Below are 26,371 nucleotides of genomic sequence, written 5' to 3'. Positions count from 1 at the left end.
AAAAAAAAATATATAAAAAAATTAAAATAAAATAACATTATTATTTTTTAATTAATTTTGAGTTAATTTTCATAACGAGATAATTTGATGTGTAATTAATTAATCTAATTAACGCGATATACTGACAGCCCTAATTATAATACAATAAATATATATATGTTATCGGTATCGACCTTGAGGAGCAGAAAGTTATCGATATCGAGGTCAAAAAATCTATCGTGCACCCCTAATTGTGGTGTTTAGACATAAAACAATGTGTTTGACATCAGCGGCCAAGGAGTTTAGATATCTGTGGCTTGTTTCAAATTGAAACATCTACAATACTGTGTGCTTCTTCACAATGCCATCTCGACAAGGGTTTCAGCGTCTCCCTATTGAAACATTAGCAAAGTGAACAAGTTTGAATTCCTTCAGAACATTGTGAGAATCTATTTAGGCTAGGGATGTTCCGATAAACTAAAATAGAATATCGTATCGGAGAATTTCCACGATACTAAATCTGATATCAAGAAACATGTCTTAACATGCCAAATCAAAGCAAAGTGACTTGATTTGCTTCCACATTTTTTTTTATATTGAATGGTTTAATTTGAATCAACAATAGCGGGTGCTGCTCCCCTGAGAACCAGCGCCATCATCGAGCCTCATTGAATGGATATTGAATTGCACCATAGATGTAATACCAGCCACCCTTCAGTCACCAGCTCACAGCTGGAATACACTCCTGGGATCAAACCAGCAACCTTTCTGTTCAGGGCTCTACAGTGCGACCATATTGCTCGCATATGCCCCTAAAAATATGTGCGTGCGAACATGCAAAATCAAGTACTCGCACGGCGTGCGAGTGGGGCCAGCGAGTGCAGAGTACAGCCTCTCATTCGTCCTTTTTTTTCTCCGCTGCGAGAATCGTTAAAAAACTACAAGTCCCACAGTTCACAGCCGCATAAACGTTCCAATCACAGTAGTTTCCTGTGGTCACGCGACTGGAAACCGAAAGTAATGATCAGCGGCTGCGTCACTGTCTGAGTCAAACAATAATACAGCCATGTCGAAGCCCATTCATTTTTATTTTGCGCGAAAGATACCGGAGAATGAGAAGTCAGGCGAGGCAGCTCATGTTACAGAGGTGATGGTTAACGTTAACCAAGATACTGACTCTAGCCAGCATGCTAGCGAGGCTACACCCACTGTGTAGCACTCAATGTAGCCACTGTAGCTAGCGAAGCTACACCCACTGGAGCCGGAGGGAAGACATACAAATTTAACGTGAATTGGCTAAACATTTCCCCATGGCTAGAGTTAGAAAACAATGTCATGTTTTGTAAATATTGCAAAGTAGGATCGATGCATTGCGATGCATTGTTACACCCCTACAACTGGCCCACTGTGTATGCGTGTACAGCTAACTTGGCTAGCGTTATCAACCGCAGATGTGGGCAATGGGTCCAGCTGTAGCGCCGGACGGCCAGAGTGCAAGCGGTGTGGCAATAGGGTCCAGCTGCAGCGCCGGCCGGCCAGAGTTCAACGGTGTGACGTCGTAATTGGCAGAATCGACTGTCAATCAATGGTCTACCTGACACGCAAACTACTGTACTGGAGGTGTACAGTATTTCAATAGGCAACCCTGAAAGGATTATTTTTCTAGAAGAGCAACACTAGCTCCCCCCTCTACTGATGGCCCTGGTTGTAAAGCCAGTGTCTCCTTTTTGTTCAATATCACTGCCTTATTAGGCCTAGTTGTTGGCTACAACTTTGCCATAGTAGGCATTAATCACTTAATTAATAGTTCAAATGTCTGTCCCATTCCCGTTTGCACACGCAGATGATACACACACACGCACACAGTGGGCCAGTGACTTTGGTGGTATGTGCTATTGCACAGATGTGTCCCGTTTGCACATGCACTTACAGTACAAATATACATTTATTTTTGAAAAAAAAACTGTTACTTGACATATTTTCATAGTGCTCCTAAATATTTTTGGGTGCTCCTAAATTTCTTTGTGTGCTCCTAAATTTTTTCATTTAGGAGCACCTGTGCCCCTAGTGAAAAAGGTTAGTGTAGAGCCCTGTTTCTGTTACTGGCCGGCCTCTTATCTCTAGGCCATCCTGCCCTCCCCTACAGGGACAATAATGTATATTGTATGGTAACGTGAGTGGTCTTCCCTTCCAACCTGTGGGTGAAGGTTTATCAATAAGGATAGCAGGTATTAATGGTGGCCTGTTGGAAAGGCACTACTTCTGGCTTAAACCTATTTGATAACTTTTATTGTTGTGTCCCCCTTCCTCCACAGCTGCTGATCTCTAAGCTGGAGAAAAACAAATCAATGAAGGCAGAAGACAAGGCCAAGATCATGGAGGAACTGGGCGCTCTGACCAAGAGCATCACCAAACTGCAGGAGGAGATCAAGGCCATATCCAGCAGCCCTAACCCTCTACGAATAGCAAAGAGCAAGGACCAGGTAGCTACACATGCACGCCCGGTACTCTTTTTTTTTCCTTTTTTTTCCTCTCTTTCTCCGATTTTTCTCTGTTTTTCTCCCCGTCCCAATTTTGTCGTTGTGCCAATTCCCCCCCTCCCCTGCCTGGTTGTTGTGCGCATGTTCTCCTACTGGTCGGTACAAGGGAACCCTGAAGTCATCCGCACGCTTCCTCCGACACGCGCGGCGACAGCCAGTGACTCTTTTTTCACCTGGCAGCGAGGACTCTCATTGGTGAAGCGTAACGCGTGGGAGGTAGGGATGGGTACCGAATTCGGTACTTTTGAGGTACCGAACCGAAACACGTCGGTACTACCGAGTATCGAATCAAGTGAATTTTTTTTTTACTTTTTTCTTTTCATGTCAACGTTCACACGCACAATATATGCTTACCTAGGATTTTACTTGATTCAACAACAAAGCAGTCGGAGCAATGACGAGCCGAAAACTGTCGAAATTGTAGTTATTTGAAGTTTGGATTATTATTTTTTTACGACTGAGGTAGGTAAATTAAGGAGAGAACCATAGGCTAACGTCAGTGTAGTGGTCCCGACTGTAGCAGGGACGGCGGAGCTATAGGCTACTAAGTGTGATGCACCGAGTGGGCCACCATTGATCTAGTACCATGACCCGGACGGGCAAGGCATTTCCTGAAGTGACGTCACGGCCGTGCTAGCCTCTTATACGCTTTTAGATTCGGCTCATTAATATGCACCTGTAGTGACGTCGGCGTTTGATAAGCTTTTTTGATTCGCGCGTGCATGTTATTCGTGCGTGGACCTTTTTAACTCTTTCAGAGTGGCATTTCCGGTGTCAAATGGAAAAAAATAAATAATGAAATTATATACCAATGATGTAAACTACCCATAATTGATCAGTAGGGTTTAACCTGGAGGTTGGGCTTTAACACAGAGCCTCCTGCTTCTATAACTCCTCCTCTTAACACTGAGCCTCCTGCTTCTATAACTCCTGCTCTTAACAAGTTCAAGTTCTTTAATAGTTGTCATACAGAAGTACAGAATACTTTCATACAAAATGCTTCTTACTGTTACGCTCCAGAGACTGTGCTAGACAAGATAGTATCAAATAACATAATAACATAATATAGCATGAATTTAGAAGAAGAAAATGAGGTTACAGTGTTTGGTATAGACATATGTACAATGTTCTGAGTTACCATATAATATACAATACACAATACTATGCAGTGTACTAATGTACAGTACTATCTAGTGCAAAGCAGAAATGGGATGAGGTACAATTTTAGGTACAATTTACAGTAAGGTGTACGAGTTGTAGTGCAATCCTTCATCCATAAATATAAAGTGTGGGGAGTGGGTGCTACAGTGTGTTTGTTTAAAGTGGGTGTGTGCTATAAGTGTGTGGAGTGGGTGCTACAGTGTGTTTGTTTAAAGTGAGTGTGTGCGTGTGGATGTGTGTGCTATGTGCGTTTGGTGGTTGTTGTTGTGTAGTGTTCATTCATTGTTCGTTTAGCAGCCTGATGGCCTGGGGATATAAGCTTCTTCTGAGTCTTTCTGTGCTCGCCTTGAGACTCCTGTATCGCTTGCCTGACCGCAGCAGTTCAAAGAGGCAGTTGTTCGGGTGACTGGAGTCTTTAATGATTCTCTTAGCCTTGCCCTTGCAACGCTTGTAGTAAATGTTCTGGAGGGTGGGGAGCCCCCCTCCAATTGTGCGTTCGGCTGAACGTGTCACTCTTTGTAGTCTGCTTTGGTCTTGTGCAGTGCTATTCCCAAACCAGGAGGTGATGTTGCCGGTCAAGATGCTCTCTATTGTACATGAGTAGAAGTTCTTAAGGATCTTCTGGCTGACTTGGAACTTCCTTAGGCGCCTGAGGAAGTAGAGGCGTTGTCGTGCCTTCTTCACAACACTGTTAATGTGTGTGGTCCATGTCAAGTCCTCGGATATGTAGGCTCCGAGGTACTTAAAGCTGTTGACTCTCTCAACCGGTGCCCCGTCGATGCTGAGGGGGCTGTAGTCCTTGACCCCCGACCTCCTGAAGTCCACAATCATCTCCTTTGTTTTGCTGACGTTCAGGGAGAGGCTGTTTTCCTGGCACCATCCCGCCAGGACCTTGACCTCTTCCAGGTAGGCCCTCTCGTCGTTGGCAGAGATCAGGCCCACCACCACTGTGTCGTCAGCAAATTTGACGATTGTATTGCTACTCCGCTGAGCCACACAGTCGTGTGTGTACAGGGAGTAGAGGAGGGGACTCAGAACACAGCCCTGGGGGGCCCCTATGTTGAGGGTGATGGATGAGGAGGTGCAGTTGCCTGCTCTCACCACCTGGGGTCTGCCAGTCAGGAAGTCCAAGACCCACTGGCAGAGGTCATAGCCCAAGCCCAGGTCCCTGAGCTTGGCTATGAGTATGGAGGGGACTATGGTATTGAATGCCGAGCTGTAGTCTATGAATAGCATTCTCACATAGTTCCCCTGCCTCTTGTCCAACACTGAGCCTCCTGCTTCTATAACTCCTGCTCTTAACACTGAGCCTCCTGCTTCTATAACTCCTGCTCTTAACACTGAGCTTCCTGCTTCTATAACTCCTCCTCTTAACACTGAGCCTCCTGCTTCTATAACTCCTCCTCTTAACACTGAGCCTCCTGCTTCTATAACTCCTCTTAACACTGAGCCTCCTGCTTCTATAACTCCTCTTGACACTGAGCCTCCTGCTTCTATAACTCCTCTTAACACTGAGCCTCCTTCTTCTTTAACTCCTTGACACTGAGCCTCCTGCTTCTATAACTCCTCCTCTTAACACTGAGCCTCCTGCTTCTATAACTCCTCCTCTTAACACTGAGCCTCCTGCTTCTATAACTCCTCTTAACACTGAGCCTCCTGCTTCTATAACTCCTGCTCTTAACACTGAGCCTCCTGCTTCTATAACTCCTGCTCTCAACACTGAGCCTCCTGCTTCTATAACTCCTGCTCTTAACACTGAGCCTCCTGCTTCTATAACTCCTCCTCTTAACACTGAGCCTCCTGCTTCTATAACTCCTACTCTTAACACTGAGCCTCCTGCTTCTATAACTCCTCCTCTTAACACTGAGCCTCCTGCTTCTATAACTCCTCCTCTTAACACTGAGCCTCCTGCTTCTATAACTCCTCCTCTTAACACTGAGCCTCCTGCTTCTATAACTCCTCTTAACACTGAGCCTCCTGCTTCTATAACTCCTGCTCTTAACACAGAGCCTCCTGCTTCTATAACTCCTCTTAACACTGAGCCTCCTGCTTCTATAACTCCTCTAAACACGGAGCCTCCTGCTTCTATAACTCCTCTTAACACAGAGCCTCCTGCTTCTATAACTCCTCCTCTTAACACTGAGCCTCCTGCTTCTATAACTCCTCTTAACACTGAGCCTCCTGCTTCTATAACTCCTCTTAACACTGAGCCTCCTGCTTCTATAACTCCTGCTCTTAACACTGAGCCTCCTGCTTCTATAACTCCTGCTCTTAACACTGAGCCTCCTGCTTCTATAACTCCTCCTCTTAACACTGAGCCTCCTGCTTCTATAACTCTTGCTCTTAACACTGAGCCTCCTGCTTCTATAACTCCTCTTAACACTGAGCCTCCTGCTTCTATAACTCCTCTAAACACTGAGCCTCCTGCTTCTATAACTCCTCTTAACACTGAGCCTCCTGCTTCTATAACTCCTCTTAACACTGAGCCTCCTGCTTCTATAACTCCTCTTAACACTGAGCCTCCTGCTTCTATAACTCCTCCTCTTAACACTGAGCCTCATGCTTCTATAACTCCTGCTCTTAACACTGAGCCTCCTGCTTCTATAACTCCTCTTAACACTGAGCCTCCTGCTTCTATAACTCCTGCTCTTAACACTGAGCCTCCTGCTTCTATAACTCCTCCTCTTAACACTGAGCCTCCTGCTTCTATAACTCCTGCTCTTAACACTGAGCCTCCTGCTTCTATAACTCCTGCTCTTAACACTGAGCCTCCTGCTTCTATAACTCCTCCTCTTAACACTGAGCCTCCTGCTTCTATAACTCCTGCTCTTAACACAGAGCCTCCTGCTTCTATAACTCCTCTTAACACTGAGCCTCCTGCTTCTATAACTCCTCTTAACACTGAGCCTCCTGCTTCTATAACTCCTCTTAACACAGAGCCTCCTGCTTCTATAACTCCTCTTAACACTGAGCCTCCTGCTTCTTTTTTTTTTAAACTTTGGCCATTCCCCTGGCTCTTTTTAGCGTTTATCGCATTTATTCTGGTCAAGAATGACCGACAGAAACAGGCTGAAGGGGTACAGATGGGGGGGAAGACACTCTGGGAAAGGCACGGCTGCAGTCCGGGATTCGAACTCGCTAAACCCCAGATCCGTGACGAGCACGGTTGTCCCCGGCGCCGAAATAGCGCTTGAGGTACGTGGTGAGCTACTGGAGCTCCCGAGCCTCCTGCTTCTATAACTCCTCCTCTTAACACTGAGCCTCCTGCTTCTATAACTCCTGCTCTTAACACTGAGCCTCCTGCTTCTATAACTCTTCCTCTTAACACTGAGCCTCCTGCTTCTATAACTCCTCCTCTTAACACTGAGCCTCCTGCTTCTATAACTCCTCCTCTTAACACTGAGCCTCCTGCTTCTATAACTCCTCTTAACACAGAGCCTCCTGCTTCTATAACTCCTGCTCTTAACACTGAGCCTCCTGCTTCTATAACTCCTGCTCTTAACACTGAGCCTCCTGCTTCTATAACTCCTCCTCTTAACACAGCCTCCTGCTTCTATAACTCCTCCTCTTAACACTGAGCCTCCTGCTTCTATAACTCCTGCTCTTAACACTGAGCCTCCTGCTTCTATAACTCTTAACACTGAGCCTCCTGCTTCTATAACTCCTGCTCTTAACACTGAGCCTCCTGCTTCTATAACTCTTAACACTGAGCCTCCTGCTTCTATAACTCCTCTTAACACTGAGCCTCCTGCTTCTATAACTCCTCTTAACACTGAGCCTCCTGCTTCTATAACTCCTCTTAACACTGAGCCTCCTTCTTCTATAACTCCTGCTCTTAACACTGAGCCTCCTGCTTCTATAACTCCTGCTCTTAACACTGAGCCTCCTGCTTCTATAACTCCTGCTCTTAACACTGAGCCTCCTGCTTCTATAACTCCTGCTCTTAACACTGAGCCTCCTGCTTCTATAACTCCTGCTCTTAACACTGAGCCTCCTGCTTCTATAACTCCTGCTCTCAACACTGAGCCTCCTGCTTCTATAACTCCTGCTCTTAACACTGAGCCTCCTGCTTCTATAACTCCTCCTCTTAACACTGAGCCTCCTGCTTCTATAACTCCTCTTAACACTGAGCCTCCTGCTTCTATAACTCCTCTTAACACTGAGCCTCCTGCTTCTATAACTCCTCCTCTTAACACTGAGCCTCCTGCTTCTATAACTCCTCTTAACACTGAGCCTCCTGCTTCTATAACTCCTCTTAACACAGAGCCTCCTGCTTCTATAACTCCTGCTCTTAACACTGAGCCTCCTGCTTCTATAACTCCTGCTCTTAACACTGAGCCTCCTGCTTCTATAACCCCTGCTCTTAACACAGAGCCTCCTGCTTCTATAACTCCTGATCTTAACACTGAGCCTCCTGCTTCTATAACTCCTCTTAACACAGAGCCTCCTGCTTCTATAACTCCTGCTCTTAACACTGAGCCTCCTGCTTCTATAACTCCTCCTCTTAACACTGAGCCTCCTGCTTCTATAACTCCTCCTCTTAACACTGAGCCTCCTGCTTCTATAACTCCTCCTCTTAACACTGAGCCTCCTGCTTCTATACAGGGTGTCCGCGGGACCTTAAAAAGTCTTAAAAAGTCTTAAATTCAACTATCAACTATTAAGGCCTTAATTTGTCTTAAAATGTCTTAAATCCGACTTCCGGAGGTCTTAAAAACATGCCATGTCATCTTATGTTTCATTGTGAAATCTGGGGGGAAACTATTAACGGGAGATAAATCAGGCTTTTTTTTTTCTTTCACGCAAACGGTACGCAGTGGGGCGGAACCTTAATGTGGTCCTTAATGTGTGTCGCCGTCGGGAGCTATTTCAGAACACCGGAGCATAGGTAACACGTTATTCAAGCCGTAGCGATAACGCTGACGTTTAGTTTAGTTTAATTGATTTGTATTTATTTGCACTCGTTAATTTAACATGGGAAAGTGCAAATTTAATGAGAACTGGCTCGAAAACCCTCTGTTTACTTTGCACCGTGGTTGGTCCCAGTGAAAGACATGTACGAGGCCCGCTGCAAACTCTGCAAAAAGGATTTTAAACTGGGAACGATGGGAATAAAAGCAGTCGAGTCACACATGCACAGCGCTAAGCATGTTACCTCTACAAAAACCCGCCTGCAGACAACTTCAATATCAAATTTCTTTTCGACGCCGTCCACATCAACTGCTGAGGGACAGGTAGGTCTACCACCAATTACATCTGCACCTGTCCGGGTAACGTTCGGCTCCACGCCAACCCTTGAAGCTGAGGTACTGTGGGTTCTAAATACGGTCGCAAAGCATCAGTCCTACAATGGAAATGAGGGACTAGGAGAGGTGTTTCAAGCGATGTTCCCTGACTCTGAAGTCGCTAAAACATTCACGTGTGGAAAAGATAAAACGTCCTACATAGCCAGGTTTGGATTGGCTTCTTGCATCCAAAAAATCTCTTCACGGATGTAAACAAGGGCAAGGACACGTTTGTGTTGATGAGAGTGAGAGCTTCACCCCACCCTATGTTATTTTTTACCACTACCTACCCCCTCCTAATGTACATCTCCTCCCCATCATATGTATATATATATATATATGTTAGGATCTATGGGTAACAGTACTGTATATTTGCATATCATATATGTCACAAATGTAACAGTAATATATACATGTATGTCCCTATGCCATAAATGTCATGATGTCATGTATGTTGTGCATGTCATAAATGTCACTATGAATTGAAAATGAGGGACCCTGATGTAAACAAGACAAACGTCTTTCTCTGGTCTGCATCCCCTTATTATTGTGTGTATTGAGCTGTACTGTATTGTACCCATTCTGAAATCTGTTAAATAAAGTATTCATTCAACCAAACCACAAAAACAAAACAACTGGATGAATGAAAACTTTATTTAACAGATTGCAGAATGTGTACAATACAGTACAGCTCAATACACACAATAATAAGGGGATGCAGACCAGAGAAAGACGTTTGTCTTGTTTACATCAGGGTCCCCCATTTTCAATTCATATTGACATACACAACATAGAATAGATAGAATAGAAATACTTTTATTATCCCGTGGGAAATTTGACACTGCAAATCGCTCAACATTTAAACATTTAGACAGGACAGGTCACGAATTAGAATAATAACACAAATCAATCAAGTTGCCTAGGATAAGAGTAGAGTAAAATAGAATAAAAATGAAATAAAATATACAGAAATAAATACAGTAAAAACATACATGACATCATGACATTTATGGCATAGGGACATACATGACATACAGGTTATACTGTAGTACTGTTACATTTGTGACATATACGATATGCAAATAATATACAGTACTGTTACCCAGAGATCCTAACAGAAAATATTATATATATATGATGGGGATGAGACTGTACATTAGGGGGGGGGGGGGGGGGGGGGGGGTTGGACATTTACGGTGGCCAGTTTCGAATTGCAGTCTCCCGTAGGTGCTCTTTAAGAGCGGTTTTGAATGTGGGCAGGGGTAAAGTGGGTTTTAGGAGTGAGGTTAAGCAGTAGTCTGACCAGTTTGTTTTGTGATGTTTGTAATCTTGTTTTTAGTGCCTTTGAGGTGCTTTGGTACCATGAGGTGCAGGCATAGTCGTAGTACCCTTGAATGAGTACTGAGAGTACCCATGATTTTTGCCATTTTGTTATCGTGAAATTGGTATTAAATTTAATTCTGAGTGGCATTAAAAAGTCTTAAAAAGCCTTAAATCTGACTGGGCTAAACCTGCAGATACCCTGCTATAACTCCTCCTCTTAACACTGAGCCTCCTGCTTCTATAACTCCTGCTCTTAACACTGAGCCTCCTGCTTCTATAACTCCTGCTCTTAACACTGAGCCTCCTGCTTCTATAACTCCTCTTAACACTGAGCCTCCTGCTTCTATAACTCCTACTCTTAACACTGAGCCTCCTGCTTCTATAACTCCTGCTCTTAACACTGAGCCTCCTGCTTCTATAACTCCTCTTAACACTGAGCCTCCTGCTTCTATAACTCCTCTTAACACTGAGCCTCCTGCTTCTATAACTCCTCTTAACTAGGGATGGGTATCGTTAGGATTTTATCGATACTACTACTCCTATCGATACTGCTTAACGGTTCGGTACTTTATCGATACTCTTATCGGTTCTTTTTGATAATTTTTTTATGATTTTTATATTTGCAGTTGAGAGCATTGGTCATCTCCCTACAGTAAAGATTAGAAATGATTGAATTATTGTAAATTTGTGTGGAGTGGTGGGAATAGCTGCTTCAATAATAACTTATAACAACAACAGACAAGTTAGACAACTATGTATACAAAAAAAACGATATACACTGAATGATTAGTTGTTACCTAAAGTCCTTGGACTCCACTGTAGAGAACGGGTGCAGGCCTTTGACAACAAACTTTGTCACAGCCCTGTGACACTCGTTCACCCTATCCTCTGTCATCTTTCCTCTAGCTGCTAGGGAGAAAGGACTTTGGGTGGTGGAGGTAGAGGGAGGATGTGTGGTGGGCTCACTGGGACACATTGGTGGCTGACCTCAGCTTGACGATCTATAAAAAGTTTTTAGATTGTAGTATTTGTAGCTAAACAATTATTTTGTTTATTAGCCTATTTGTAATAATTCGTTATTAGCCTAGGAAACTCCGTATCTTGGCTTACCGGCTGCAGTGGACGTGGATGCAGATGGACCACTGCGCGCAAGGCAGTCGAATACGGCGCATTTCTGCAAACTAATATAGTGTTTTGCAAACAAATGTTTTGATAGATTGCTCGTATTGCCACCCTTACTGGCAAATGTTTTGTTGCACTTGTGAACGCTTCGCTCTATCCGCCATCACGACTCAGTCCATGCAGAGCTGTCTGTGTCTGTGTGCAGCGCGCGTCAGCACGGAGACAGCGCTGAGATGCTTCCAGCTGCAGCACATCAGGTGTGCGGGGCTTGTATGTGCGGGGCTTGTAAGCGCTGCGGTCTGACGTGCTGCAGCTGCATACTATTGACAGCGCTTTCATTAAGGAGTGCCCGTATGTATGTGTAGCGCGACTCGCGAGGAGTGTGTAATAATGACTCGCTGCGACTCGCTTCTCGTGCAGAGACAGAGAGAGGAGAGATCGTTCGCAACTTTTAAATAATAATAATAATAATAATAATAATTTCTCTAGAGTATCGATAGCAGTACCGAGGACGTCGGAGCTTATAAATACTCCGGTATTTTCTAATATAGTACCGTTTCCCGTTTAAAACCGGGGTCCGGGGGGCATCCCTACTCTTAACACTGAGCCTCCTGCTTCTATAACTCCTGCTCTTAACACTGAGCCTCCTGCTTCTATAACTCCTCTTAACACAGAGCCTCCTGCTTCTATAACTCCTCCTCTTAACACTGAGCCTCCTGCTTCTATAACTCTTCTTAACACTGAGCCTCCTGCTTCTATAACTCCTCCTCTTAATACTGAGCCTCCTGCTTCTATAACTCCTGCTCTTAACACTGAGCCTCCTGCTTCTATAACTCTTGCTCTTAACACTGAGCCTCCTGCTTCTATAACTCCTTAACACTGAGCCTCCTGCTTCTATAACTCCTCCTCTTAACACTGAGCCTCCTGCTTCTATAACTCCTCTAAACACTGAGCCTCCTGCTTCTATAACTCCTCTTAACACTGAGCCTCCTGCTTCTATAACTCCTGCTCTTAACACTGAGCCTCCTGCTTCTATAACTCCTCCTCTTAACACTGAGCCTCCTGCTTCTATAACTCCTCCTCTTAACACTGAGCCTCCTGCTTCTATAACTCCTGCTCTTAACACTGAGCCTCCTGCTTCTATAACTCCTCTTAACACTGAGCCTCCTGCTTCTATAACTCCTGCTCTTAACACTGAGCCTCCTGCTTCTATAACTCCTGCTCTTAACACTGAGCCTCCTGCTTCTATAACTCCTCTTAACACTGAGCCTCCTGCTTCTATAACTCCTGCTCTTAACACTGAGCCTCCTGCTTCTATAACTCCTCCTCTTAACACTGAGCCTCCTGCTTCTATAACTCCTACTCTTAACACTGAGCCTCCTGCTTCTATAACTCCTCCTCTTAACACTGAGCCTCCTGCTTCTATAACTCCTGCTCTTAACACTGAGCCTCCTGCTTCTATAACTCCTCTTAACACTGAGCCTCATGCTTCTATAACTCCTCCTCTTAACACTGAGCCTCCTGCTTCTATAACTCCTCTTAACACTGAGCCTCATGCTTCTATAACTCCTGCTCTTAACACTGAGCCTCCTGCTTCTATAACTCCTCTTAACACTGAGCCTCCTGCTTCTATAACTCCTCTTAACACTGAGCCTCCTGCTTCTATAACTCCTGCTCTTAACACTGAGCCTCCTGCTTCTATAACTCCTGCTCTTAACACTGAGCCTCCTGCTTCTATAACTCCTGCTCTTAACACTGAGCCTCCTGCTTCTATAACTCCTGCTCTTAACACTGAGCCTCCTGCTTCTATAACTCCTGCTCTTAACACTGAGCCTCCTGCTTCTATAACTCTTCTTAACACTGAGCCTCCTGCTTCTATAACTCCTCTTAACACTGAGCCTCCTGCTTCTATAACTCCTCTTAACACAGAGCCTCCTGCTTCTATAACTCCTGCTCTTAACACTGAGCCTCCTGCTTCTATAACTCCTGCTCTTAACACTGAGCCTCCTGCTTCTATAACTCCTCCTCTTAACACTGAGCCTCCTGCTTCTATAACTCCTCTTAACACTGAGCCTCCTGCTTCTATAACTCCTGCTCTTAACACTGAGCCTCCTGCTTCTATAACTCCTCTTAACACTGAGCCTCCTGCTTCTATAACTCCTCTTAACACTGAGCCTCCTGCTTCTATAACTCCTGCTCTTAACACTGAGCCTCCTGCTTCTATAACTCCTCCTCTTAACACTGAGCCTCCTGCTTCTATAACTCCTGCTCTTAACACTGAGCCTCCTGCTTCTATAACTCCTCTTAACACTGAGCCTCATGCTTCTATAACTCCTCTTAACACTGAGCCTCATGCTTCTATAACTCCTGCTCTTAACACTGAGCCTCCTGCTTCTATAACTCCTGCTCTTAACACTGAGCCTCCTGCTTCTATAACTCATCTTAACACTGAGCCTCCTGCTTCTATAACTCCTCTTAACACTGAGCCTCCTGCTTCTATAACTCCTGCTCTTAACACTGAGCCTCCTGCTTCTATAACTCCTCTTAACACTGAGCCTCCTGCTTCTATAACTCCTGCTCTTAACACTGAGCCTCCTGCTTCTATAACTCCTCTTAACACTGAGCCTCCTGCTTCTATAACTCCTGCTCTTAACACTGAGCCTCCTGCTTCTATAACTCCTGCTCTTAACACTGAGCCTCCTGCTTCTATAACTCCTCTTAACACAGAGCCTCCTGCTTCTATAACTCCTCCTCTTAACACTGAGCCTCCTGCTTCTATAACTCCTCTTAACACAGCCTCCTGCTTCTATAACTCCTCCTCTTAACACTGAGCCTCCTGCTTCTATAACTCCTCTTAACACTGAGCCTCCTGCTTCTATAACTCCTGCTCTTAACACTGAGCCTCCTGCTTCTATAACTCCTCCTCTTAACACTGAGCCTCCTGCTTCTATAACTCCTCTTAACACTGAGCCTCCTGCTTCTATAACTCCTGCTCTTAACACTGAGCCTCCTGCTTCTATAACTCCTCCTCTTAACACTGAGCCTCCTGCTTCTATAACTCCTCCTCTTAACACTGAGCCTCCTGCTTCTATAACTCCTCCTCTTAACACTGAGCCTCCTGCTTCTATAACTCCTCCTCTTAACACTGAGCCTCCTGCTTCTATAACTCCTCTTAACACTGAGCCTCCTGCTTCTATAACTCCTGCTCTTAACACTGAGCCTCCTGCTTCTATAACTCCTGCTCTTAACACTGAGCCTCCTGCTTCTATAACTCCTCTTAACACTGAGCCTCCTGCTTCTATAACTCCTACTCTTAACACTGAGCCTCCTGCTTCTATAACTCCTGCTCTTAACACTGAGCCTCCTGCTTCTATAACTCCTCTTAACACTGAGCCTCCTGCTTCTATAACTCCTCTTAACACTGAGCCTCCTGCTTCTATAACTCCTCTTAACTAGGGATGGGTATCGTTAGGATTTTATCGATACTACTACTCCTATCGATACTGCTTAACGGTTCGGTACTTTATCGATACTCTTATCGGTTCTTTTTGATAATTTTTTTATGATTTTTATATTTGCAGTTGAGAGCATTGGTCATCTCCCTACAGTAAAGATTAGAAATGATTGAATTATTGTAAATTTGTGTGGAGTGGTGGGAATAGCTGCTTCAATAATAACTTATAACAACAACAGACAAGTTAGACAACTATGTATACAAAAAAAACGATATACACTGAATGATTAGTTGTTACCTAAAGTCCTTGGACTCCACTGTAGAGAACGGGTGCAGGCCTTTGACAACAAACTTTGTCACAGCCCTGTGACACTCGTTCACCCTATCCTCTGTCATCTTTCCTCTAGCTGCTAGGGAGAAAGGACTTTGGGTGGTGGAGGTAGAGGGAGGATGTGTGGTGGGCTCACTGGGACACATTGGTGGCTGACCTCAGCTTGACGATCTATAAAAAGTTTTTAGATTGTAGTATTTGTAGCTAAACAATTATTTTGTTTATTAGCCTATTTGTAATAATTCGTTATTAGCCTAGGAAACTCCGTATCTTGGCTTACCGGCTGCAGTGGACGTGGATGCAGATGGACCACTGCGCGCAAGGCAGTCGAATACGGCGCATTTCTGCAAACTAATATAGTGTTTTGCAAACAAATGTTTTGATAGATTGCTCGTATTGCCACCCTTACTGGCAAATGTTTTGTTGCACTTGTGAACGCTTCGCTCTATCCGCCATCACGACTCAGTCCATGCAGAGCTGTCTGTGTCTGTGTGCAGCGCGCGTCAGCACGGAGACAGCGCTGAGATGCTTCCAGCTGCAGCACATCAGGTGTGCGGGGCTTGTATGTGCGGGGCTTGTAAGCGCTGCGGTCTGACGTGCTGCAGCTGCATACTATTGACAGCGCTTTCATTAAGGAGTACCCGTATGTATGTGTAGCGCGACTCGCGAGGAGTGTGTGTAATAATGACTCGCTGCGACTCGCTTCTCGTGCAGAGACAGAGAGAGGAGAGATCGTTCGCAACTTTTAAATAATAATAATAATAATAATAATAATTTCTCTAGAGTATCGATAGCAGTACCGAGGACGTCGGAGCTTATAAATACTCCGGTATTTTCTAATATAGTACCGGTTCCCGTTTAAAACCGGGGTCCGGGGGGCATCCCTACTCTTAACACTGAGCCTCCTGCTTCTATAACTCCTGCTCTTAACACTGAGCCTCCTGCTTCTATAACTCCTCTTAACACAGAGCCTCCTGCTTCTATAACTCCTCCTCTTAACACTGAGCCTCCTGCTTCTATAACTCCTGCTCTTAACACAGAGCCTCCTGCTTCTATAACTCTTCTTAACACTGAGCCTCCTGCTTCTATAACTCCTCCTCTTAATACTGAGCCTCCTGCTTCTATAACTCCTGCTCTTAACACTGAGCCTCCTGCTTCTATAACTCTTGCTCTTAACACTGAGCCTCCTGCTTCTATAACTCCTTAACACTGAGCCTCCTGCTTCTATAACTCCTCCTCTTAACACTGAGCCTCCTGCTTCTATAACTCCTCTAAACACTGAGCCTCCTGCTTCTATAACTCCTCTTAACACTGAGCCTCCTGCTTCTATAACTCCTGCTCTTAACACTGAGCCTCCTGCTTCTATAACTCCTCCTCTTAACACTGAGCCTCCTGCTTCTATAACTCCTCCTCTTAACACTGAGCCTCCTGCTTCTATAACTCCTGCTCTTAACACTGAGCCTCCTGCTTCTATAACTCCTCTTAACACTGAGCCTCCTGCTTCTATAACTCCTGCTCTTAACACTGAGCCTCCTGCTTCTATAACTCCTGCTCTTAACACTGAGCCTCCTGCTTCTATAACTCCTCTTAACACTGAGCCTCCTGCTTCTATAACTCCTGCTCTTAACACTGAGCCTCCTGCTTCTATAACTCCTCCTCTTAACACTGAGCCTCCTGCTTCTATAACTCCTACTCTTAACACTGAGCCTCCTGCTTCTATAACTCCTCCTCTTAACACTGAGCCTCCTGCTTCTATAACTCCTGCTCTTAACACTGAGCCTCCTGCTTCTATAACTCCTCTTAACACTGAGCCTCATGCTTCTATAACTCCTCCTCTTAACACTGAGCCTCCTGCTTCTATAACTCCTCTTAACACTGAGCCTCATGCTTCTATAACTCCTGCTCTTAACACTGAGCCTCCTGCTTCTATAACTCCTCCTCTTAACACTGAGCCTCCTGCTTCTATAACTCCTCTTAACACTGAGCCTCCTGCTTCTATAACTCCTGCTCTTAACACTGAGCCTCCTGCTTCTATAACTCCTGCTCTTAACACTGAGCCTCCTGCTTCTATAACTCCTGCTCTTAACACTGAGCCTCCTGCTTCTATAACTCCTCCTCTTAACACTGAGCCTCCTGCTTCTATAACTCCTGCTCTTAACACTGAGCCTCCTGCTTCTATAACTCTTCTTAACACTGAGCCTCCTGCTTCTATAACTCTTAACACTGAGCCTCCTGCTTCTATAACTCCTCTTAACACAGAGCCTCCTGCTTCTATAACTCCTGCTCTTAACACTGAGCCTCCTGCTTCTATAACTCCTGCTCTTAACACTGAGCCTCCTGCTTCTATAACTCCTCCTCTTAACACTGAGCCTCCTGTTTCTATAACTCCTCTTAACACTGAGCCTCCTGCTTCTATAACTCCTGCTCTTAACACTGAGCCTCCTGCTTCTATAACTCCTCTTAACACTGAGCCTCCTGCTTCTATAACTCCTCTTAACACTGAGCCTCCTGCTTCTATAACTCCTGCTCTTAACACTGAGCCTCCTGCTTCTATAACTCCTCCTCTTAACACTGAGCCTCCTGCTTCTATAACTCCTGCTCTTAACACTGAGCCTCCTGCTTCTATAACTCCTCTTAACACTGAGCCTCATGCTTCTATAACTCCTCTTAACACTGAGCCTCATGCTTCTATAACTCCTGCTCTTAACACTGAGCCTCCTGCTTCTATAACTCCTGCTCTTAACACTGAGCCTCCTGCTTCTATAACTCATCTTAACACTGAGCCTCCTGCTTCTATAACTCCTCTTAACACTGAGCCTCCTGCTTCTATAACTCCTGCTCTTAACACTGAGCCTCCTGCTTCTATAACTCCTCTTAACACTGAGCCTCCTGCTTCTATAACTCCTGCTCTTAACACTGAGCCTCCTGCTTCTATAACTCCTCTTAACACTGAGCCTCCTGCTTCTATAACTCCTGCTCTTAACACTGAGCCTCCTGCTTCTATAACTCCTGCTCTTAACACTGAGCCTCCTGCTTCTATAACTCCTGCTCTTAACACTGAGCCTCCTGCTTCTATAACTCCTCTTAACACTGAGCCTCCTGCTTCTATAACTCCTGCTCTTAACACTGAGCCTCCTGCTTCTATAACTCCTCCTCTTAACACTGAGCCTCCTGCTTCTATAACTCCTACTCTTAACACTGAGCCTCCTGCTTCTATAACTCCTCCTCTTAACACTGAGCCTCCTGCTTCTATAACTCCTGCTCTTAACACTGAGCCTCCTGCTTCTATAACTCCTCTTAACACTGAGCCTCATGCTTCTATAACTCCTCCTCTTAACACTGAGCCTCCTGCTTCTATAACTCCTCTTAACACTGAGCCTCATGCTTCTATAACTCCTGCTCTTAACACTGAGCCTCCTGCTTCTATAACTCCTCCTCTTAACACTGAGCCTCCTGCTTCTATAACTCCTCTTAACACTGAGCCTCCTGCTTCTATAACTCCTGCTCTTAACACTGAGCCTCCTGCTTCTATAACTCCTGCTCTTAACACTGAGCCTCCTGCTTCTATAACTCCTGCTCTTAACACTGAGCCTCCTGCTTCTATAACTCCTCCTCTTAACACTGAGCCTCCTGCTTCTATAACTCCTGCTCTTAACACTGAGCCTCCTGCTTCTATAACTCTTCTTAACACTGAGCCTCCTGCTTCTATAACTCCTCTTAACACTGAGCCTCCTGCTTCTATAACTCCTCTTAACACAGAGCCTCCTGCTTCTATAACTCCTGCTCTTAACACTGAGCCTCCTGCTTCTATAACTCCTGCTCTTAACACTGAGCCTCCTGCTTCTATAACTCCTCCTCTTAACACTGAGCCTCCTGCTTCTATAACTCCTCTTAACACTGAGCCTCCTGCTTCTATAACTCCTGCTCTTAACACTGAGCCTCCTGCTTCTATAACTCCTCTTAACACTGAGCCTCCTGCTTCTATAACTCCTCTTAACACTGAGCCTCCTGCTTCTATAACTCCTGCTCTTAACACTGAGCCTCCTGCTTCTATAACTCCTCCTCTTAACACTGAGCCTCCTGCTTCTATAACTCCTGCTCTTAACACTGAGCCTCCTGCTTCTATAACTCCTCTTAACACTGAGCCTCATGCTTCTATAACTCCTCTTAACACTGAGCCTCATGCTTCTATAACTCCTGCTCTTAACACTGAGCCTCCTGCTTCTATAACTCCTGCTCTTAACACTGAGCCTCCTGCTTCTATAACTCATCTTAACACTGAGCCTCCTGCTTCTATAACTCCTCTTAACACTGAGCCTCCTGCTTCTATAACTCCTGCTCTTAACACTGAGCCTCCTGCTTCTATAACTCCTCTTAACACTGAGCCTCCTGCTTCTATAACTCCTGCTCTTAACACTGAGCCTCCTGCTTCTATAACTCCTCTTAACACTGAGCCTCCTGCTTCTATAACTCCTGCTCTTAACACTGAGCCTCCTGCTTCTATAACTCCTGCTCTTAACACTGAGCCTCCTGCTTCTATAACTCCTCTTAACACAGAGCCTCCTGCTTCTATAACTCCTCCTCTTAACACTGAGCCTCCTGCTTCTATAACTCCTCTTAACACAGCCTCCTGCTTCTATAACTCCTCCTCTTAACACTGAGCCTCCTGCTTCTATAACTCCTCTTAACACTGAGCCTCCTGCTTCTATAACTCCTGCTCTTAACACTGAGCCTCCTGCTTCTATAACTCCTGCTCTTAACACTGAGCCTCCTGCTTCTATAACTCCTCCTCTTAACACTGAGCCTCCTGCTTCTATAACTCCTGCTCTTAACACTGAGCCTCCTGCTTCTATAACTCCTGCTCTTAACACTGAGCCTCCTGCTTCTATAACTCCTCCTCTTAACACTGAGCCTCCTGCTTCTATAACTCCTCTTAACACTGAGCCTCCTGCTTCTATAACTCCTCTTAACACTGAGCCTCATGCTTCTATAACTCCTCTTAACACTGAGCCTCATGCTTCTATAACTCCTGCTCTTAACACTGAGCCTCCTGCTTCTATAACTCCTGCTCTTAACACTGAGCCTCCTGCTTCTATAACTCATCTTAACACTGAGCCTCCTGCTTCTATAACTCCTCTTAACACTGAGCCTCCTGCTTCTATAACTCCTGCTCTTAACACTGAGCCTCCTGCTTCTATAACTCCTCTTAACACTGAGCCTCCTGCTTCTATAACTCCTGCTCTTAACACTGAGCCTCCTGCTTCTATAACTCCTCTTAACACTGAGCCTCCTGCTTCTATAACTCCTGCTCTTAACACTGAGCCTCCTGCTTCTATAACTCCTGCTCTTAACACTGAGCCTCCTGCTTCTATAACTCCTCTTAACACAGAGCCTCCTGCTTCTATAACTCCTCCTCTTAACACTGAGCCTCCTGCTTCTATAACTCCTCTTAACACAGCCTCCTGCTTCTATAACTCCTCCTCTTAACACTGAGCCTCCTGCTTCTATAACTCCTCTTAACACTGAGCCTCCTGCTTCTATAACTCCTGCTCTTAACACTGAGCCTCCTGCTTCTATAACTCCTGCTCTTAACACTGAGCCTCCTGCTTCTATAACTCCTCCTCTTAACACTGAGCCTCCTGCTTCTATAACTCCTGCTCTTAACACTGAGCCTCCTGCTTCTATAACTCCTGCTCTTAACACTGAGCCTCCTGCTTCTATAACTCCTCCTCTTAACACTGAGCCTCCTGCTTCTATAACTCCTCCTCTTAACACTGAGCCTCCTGCTTCTATAACTCCTCCTCTTAACACTGAGCCTCCTGCTTCTATAACTCCTCTTAACACTGAGCCTCCTGCTTCTATAACTCCTGCTCTTAACACTGAGCCTCCTGCTTCTATAACTCCTGCTCTTAACACTGAGCCTCCTGCTTCTATAACTCCTGCTCTTAACACAGCCTCCTGCTTCTATAACTCCTCCTCTTAACACAGAGCCTCCTGCTTCTATAACTCCTCTTAACACTGAGCCTCCTGCTTCTATAACTCCTCCTCTTAACACTGAGCCTCCTGCTTCTATAACTCCTCCTCTTAACACTGAGCCTCCTGCTTCTATAACTCCTGCTCTTAACACTGAGCCTCCTGCTTCTATAACTCCTCCTCTTAACACTGAGCCTCCTGCTTCTATAACTCCTCTTAACACTGAGCCTCCTGCTTCTATAACTCCTCTTAACACTGAGCCTCCTGCTTCTATAACTCCTCTTAACACTGAGCCTCCTGCTTCTATAACTCCTCTTAACACTGAGCCTCCTGCTTCTATAACTCCTCTTAACACTGAGCCTCCTGCTTCTATAACTCCTCCTCTTAACACTGAGCCTCCTGCTTCTATAACTCCTGATCTTAACACTGAGCCTCCTGCTTCTTTTTTTTTTAAACTTTGGCCATTCCCCTGGCTCTTTTTAGCGTTTATCGCATTTATTCTGGTCAAGAATGACCGACAGAAACAGGCTGAAGGGGTACAGATGGGGGGGAAGACACTCTGGGAAAGGCACGGCTGCAGTCCGGGATTCGAACTCGCTAAACCCCAGATCCGTGACGAGCACGGTTGTCCCCGGCGCCGAAATAGCGCTCGAGGTACGTGGTGAGCTACTGGAGCTCCCGAGCCTCCTGCTTCTATAACTCCTCCTCTTAACACAGAGCCTCATGCTTCTATAACTCCTCCTCTTAACACTGAGCCTCCTGCTTCTATAACTCCTGCTCTTAACACTGAGCCTCCTGCTTCTATAACTCCTCCTCTTAACACTGAGCCTCCTGCTTCTATAACTCCTCCTCTTAACACTGAGCCTCCTGCTTCTATAACTCCTCCTCTTAACACTGAGCCTCCTGCTTCTATAACTCTTCTTAACACTGAGCCTCCTGCTTCTATAACTCCTGCTCTTAACACTGAGCCTCCTGCTTCTATAACTCCTCCTCTTAACACTGAGCCTCCTGCTTCTATAACTCCTCCTCTAAACACTGAGCCTCCTGCTTCTATAACTCCTGCTCTTAACACAGAGCCTCCTGCTTCTATAACTCCTGCTCTTAACACTGAGCCTCCTGCTTCTATAACTCCTCTTAACACTGAGCCTCCTGCTTCTATAACTCCTGCTCTTAACACAGAGCCTCCTGCTTCTATAACTCCTCCTCTTAACACTGAGCCTCCTGCTTCTATAACTCCTCCTCTTAACACTGAGCCTCCTGCTTCTATAACTCTTAACACTGAGCCTCCTGCTTCTATAACTCCTGCTCTTAACACTGAGCCTCCTGCTTCTATAACTCTTAACACTGAGCCTCCTGCTTCTATAACTCCTCCTCTTAACACTGAGCCTCCTGCTTCTATAACTCTTAACACTGAGCCTCCTGCTTCTATAACTCCTCTTGACACTGAGCCTCCTGCTTCTATAACTCCTGCTCTTAACACTGAGCCTCCTGCTTCTATAACTCCTCCTCTTAACACTGAGCCTCCTGCTTCTATAACTCTTAACACTGAGCCTCCTGCTTCTATAACTCCTGCTCTTAACACTGAGCCTCCTGCTTCTATAACTCCTCTTAACACAGAGCCTCCTGCTTCTATAACTCCTCCTCTTAACACTGAGCCTCCTGCTTCTATAACTCCTCTTAACACTGAGCCTCCTGCTTCTATAACTCCTGCTCTTAACACTGAGCCTCCTGCTTCTATAACTCCTCTTGACACTGAGCCTCCTGCTTCTATAACTCCTCTTAACACTGAGCCTCCTGCTTCTATAACTCCTGCTCTTAACACTGAGCCTCCTGCTTCTATAACTCCTGCTCTTAACACTGAGCCTCCTGCTTCTATAACTCTTAACACTGAGCCTCCTGCTTCTATAACTCCTGCTCTTAACACTGAGCCTCCTGCTTCTATAACTCCTGCTCTTAACACTGAGCCTCCTGCTTCTATAACTCCTCTTAACACTGAGCCTCCTGCTTCTATAACTCCTCCTCTTAACACTGAGCCTCCTGCTTCTATAACTCCTCTTAACACAGAGCCTCCTGCTTCTATAACTCCTCTTAACACTGAGCCTCCTGCTTCTATAACTCCTGCTCTTAACACTGAGCCTCCTGCTTCTATAACTCCTGCTCTTAACACTGAGCCTCCTGCTTCTATAACTCCTCTTAACACAGAGCCTCCTGCTTCTATAACTCTTCTTAACACTGAGCCTCCTGCTTCTATAACTCCTGCTCTTAACACTGAGCCTCCTGCTTCTATAACTCCTCTTAACACTGAGCCTCCTGCTTCTATAACTCCTGCTCTTAACACTGAGCCTCCTGCTTCTATAACTCTTCTTAACACTGAGCCTCCTGCTTCTATAACTCCTCCTCTTAACACTGAGCCTCCTGCTTCTATAACTCCTGCTCTTAACACTGAGCCTCCTGCTTCTATAACTCCTCCTCTTAACACTGAGCCTCATGCTTCTATAACTCCTCCTCTTAACACTGAGCCTCCTGCTTCTATAACTCCTGCTCTTAACACTGAGCCTCCTGCTTCTATAACTCCTGCTCTTAACACTGAGCCTCCTGCTTCTATAACTCCTCTTAACACTGAGCCTCCTGCTTCTATAACTCCTGCTCTTAACACAGAGCCTCCTGCTTCTATAACTCCTCTTAACACTGAGCCTCCTGCTTCTATAACTCCTCCTCTTAACACTGAGCCTCCTGCTTCTATAACTCCTGCTCTTAACACTGAGCCTCCTGCTTCTATAACTCCTCCTCTTAACACTGAGCCTCCTGCTTCTATAACTCCTCCTCTTAACACTGAGCCTCCTGCTTCTATAACTCCTGCTCTTAACACTGAGCCTCCTGCTTCTATAACTCTTAACACTGAGCCTCCTGCTTCTATAACTCCTGCTCTTAACACTGAGCCTCCTGCTTCTATAACTCTTAACACTGAGCCTCCTGCTTCTATAACTCCTCTTAACACTGAGCCTCCTGCTTCTATAACTCCTCTTAACACTGAGCCTCCTGCTTCTATAACTCCTCTTAACACTGAGCCTCCTGCTTCTATAACTCCTGCTCTTAACACTGAGCCTCCTGCTTCTATAACTCCTGCTCTTAACACTGAGCCTCCTGCTTCTATAACTCCTGCTCTTAACACTGAGCCTCCTGCTTCTATAACTCCTGCTCTTAACACTGAGCCTCCTGCTTCTATAACTCCTGCTCTTAACACTGAGCCTCCTGCTTCTATAACTCCTGCTCTCAACACTGAGCCTCCTGCTTCTATAACTCCTGCTCTTAACACTGAGCCTCCTGCTTCTATAACTCCTCCTCTTAACACTGAGCCTCCTGCTTCTATAACTCCTCTTAACACTGAGCCTCCTGCTTCTATAACTCCTCTTAACACTGAGCCTCCTGCTTCTATAACTCCTCCTCTTAACACTGAGCCTCCTGCTTCTATAACTCCTCTTAACACTGAGCCTTTTGCTTCTATAACTCCTCTTAACACAGAGCCTCCTGCTTCTATAACTCCTGCTCTTAACACTGAGCCTCCTGCTTCTATAACTCCTGCTCTTAACACTGAGCCTCCTGCTTCTATAACCCCTGCTCTTAACACAGAGCCTCCTGCTTCTATAACTCCTGATCTTAACACTGAGCCTCCTGCTTCTATAACTCCTCTTAACACAGAGCCTCCTGCTTCTATAACTCCTGCTCTTAACACTGAGCCTCCTGCTTCTATAACTCCTCCTCTTAACACTGAGCCTCCTGCTTCTATAACTCCTCCTCTTAACACTGAGCCTCCTGCTTCTATAACTCCTCCTCTTAACACTGAGCCTCCTGCTTCTATAACTCCTCCTCTTAACACTGAGCCTCCTGCTTCTATAACTCCTGCTCTTAACACTGAGCCTCCTGCTTCTATAACTCCTGCTCTTAACACTGAGCCTCCTGCTTCTATAACTCCTCTTAACACTGAGCCTCCTGCTTCTATAACTCCTACTCTTAACACTGAGCCTCCTGCTTCTATAACCTGCTCTTAACACTGAGCCTCCTGCTTCTATAACTCCTCTTAACACTGAGCCTCCTGCTTCTATAACTCCTCTTAACACTGAGCCTCCTGCTTCTATAACTCCTCTTAACTAGGGATGGGTATCGTTAGGATTTTATCGATACTACTACTCCTATCGATACTGCTTAACGGTTCGGTACTTTATCGATACTCTTATCGGTTCTTTTTGATAATTTTTTTATGATTTTTATATTTGCAGTTGAGAGCATTGGTCATCTCCCTACAGTAAAGATTAGAAATGATTGAATTATTGTAAATTTGTGTGGAGTGGTGGGAATAGCTGCTTCAATAATAACTTATAACAACAACAGACAAGTTAGACAACTATGTATACAAAAAAAATGATATACACTGAATGATTAGTTGTTACCTAAAGTCCTTGGACTCCACTGTAGAGAACGGGTGCAGGCCTTTGACAACAAACTTTGTCACAGCCCTGTGACACTCGTTCACCCTATCCTCTGTCATCTTTCCTCTAGCTGCTAGGGAGAAAGGACTTTGGGTGGTGGAGGTAGAGGGAGGATGTGTGGTGGGCTCACTGGGACACATTGGTGGCTGACCTCAGCTTGACGATCTATAAAAAGTTTTTAGATTGTAGTATTTGTAGCTAAACAATTATTTTGTTTATTAGCCTATTTGTAATAATTCGTTATTAGCCTAGGAAACTCCGTATCTTGGCTTACCGGCTGCAGTGGACGTGGATGCAGATGGACCACTGCGCGCAAGGCAGTCGAATACGGCGCATTTCTGCAAACTAATATAGTGTTTTGCAAACAAATGTTTTGATAGATTGCTCGTATTGCCACCCTTACTGGCAAATGTTTTGTTGCACTTGTGAACGCTTCGCTCTATCCGCCATCACGACTCAGTCCATGCAGAGCTGTCTGTGTCTGTGTGCAGCGCGCGTCAGCACGGAGACAGCGCTGAGATGCTTCCAGCTGCAGCACATCAGGTGTGCGGGGCTTGTATGTGCGGGGCTTGTAAGCGCTGCGGTCTGACGTGCTGCAGCTGCATACTATTGACAGCGCTTTCATTAAGGAGTACCCGTATGTATGTGTAGCGCGACTCGCGAGGAGTGTGTGTAATAATGACTCGCTGCGACTCGCTTCTCGTGCAGAGACTGAG

At 45.3% G+C, this 26,371-nt stretch overlaps 1 protein-coding gene across 10 annotated transcripts in view; it reads left to right on the top strand.

Moving 5' to 3' along the window:
* Positions 1-26,371, top strand: part of rbm26 (RNA binding motif protein 26) — a 146,434-nt gene that overhangs the window by 94,755 nt on the left and 25,308 nt on the right. For all 10 annotated transcript variants that reach the window (XM_084338260.1, XM_084338259.1, XM_084338258.1 and 7 more), the window contains one exon: positions 2,295-2,462. In XM_084338260.1, the coding sequence (XP_084194386.1) occupies positions 2,295-2,462 (168 nt within the window). The remainder of the gene's footprint in view (positions 1-2,294; positions 2,463-26,371) is intronic.

This window comes from Notolepis coatsorum, assembly GCF_963971535.1.
Source record: "Notolepis coatsorum genome assembly, chromosome: 2".
In the NCBI taxonomy this organism is placed as follows: domain Eukaryota; kingdom Metazoa; phylum Chordata; class Actinopteri; order Aulopiformes; family Paralepididae; genus Notolepis; species Notolepis coatsorum.
This window is presented reverse-complemented; position numbering and strand designations above follow the sequence as displayed.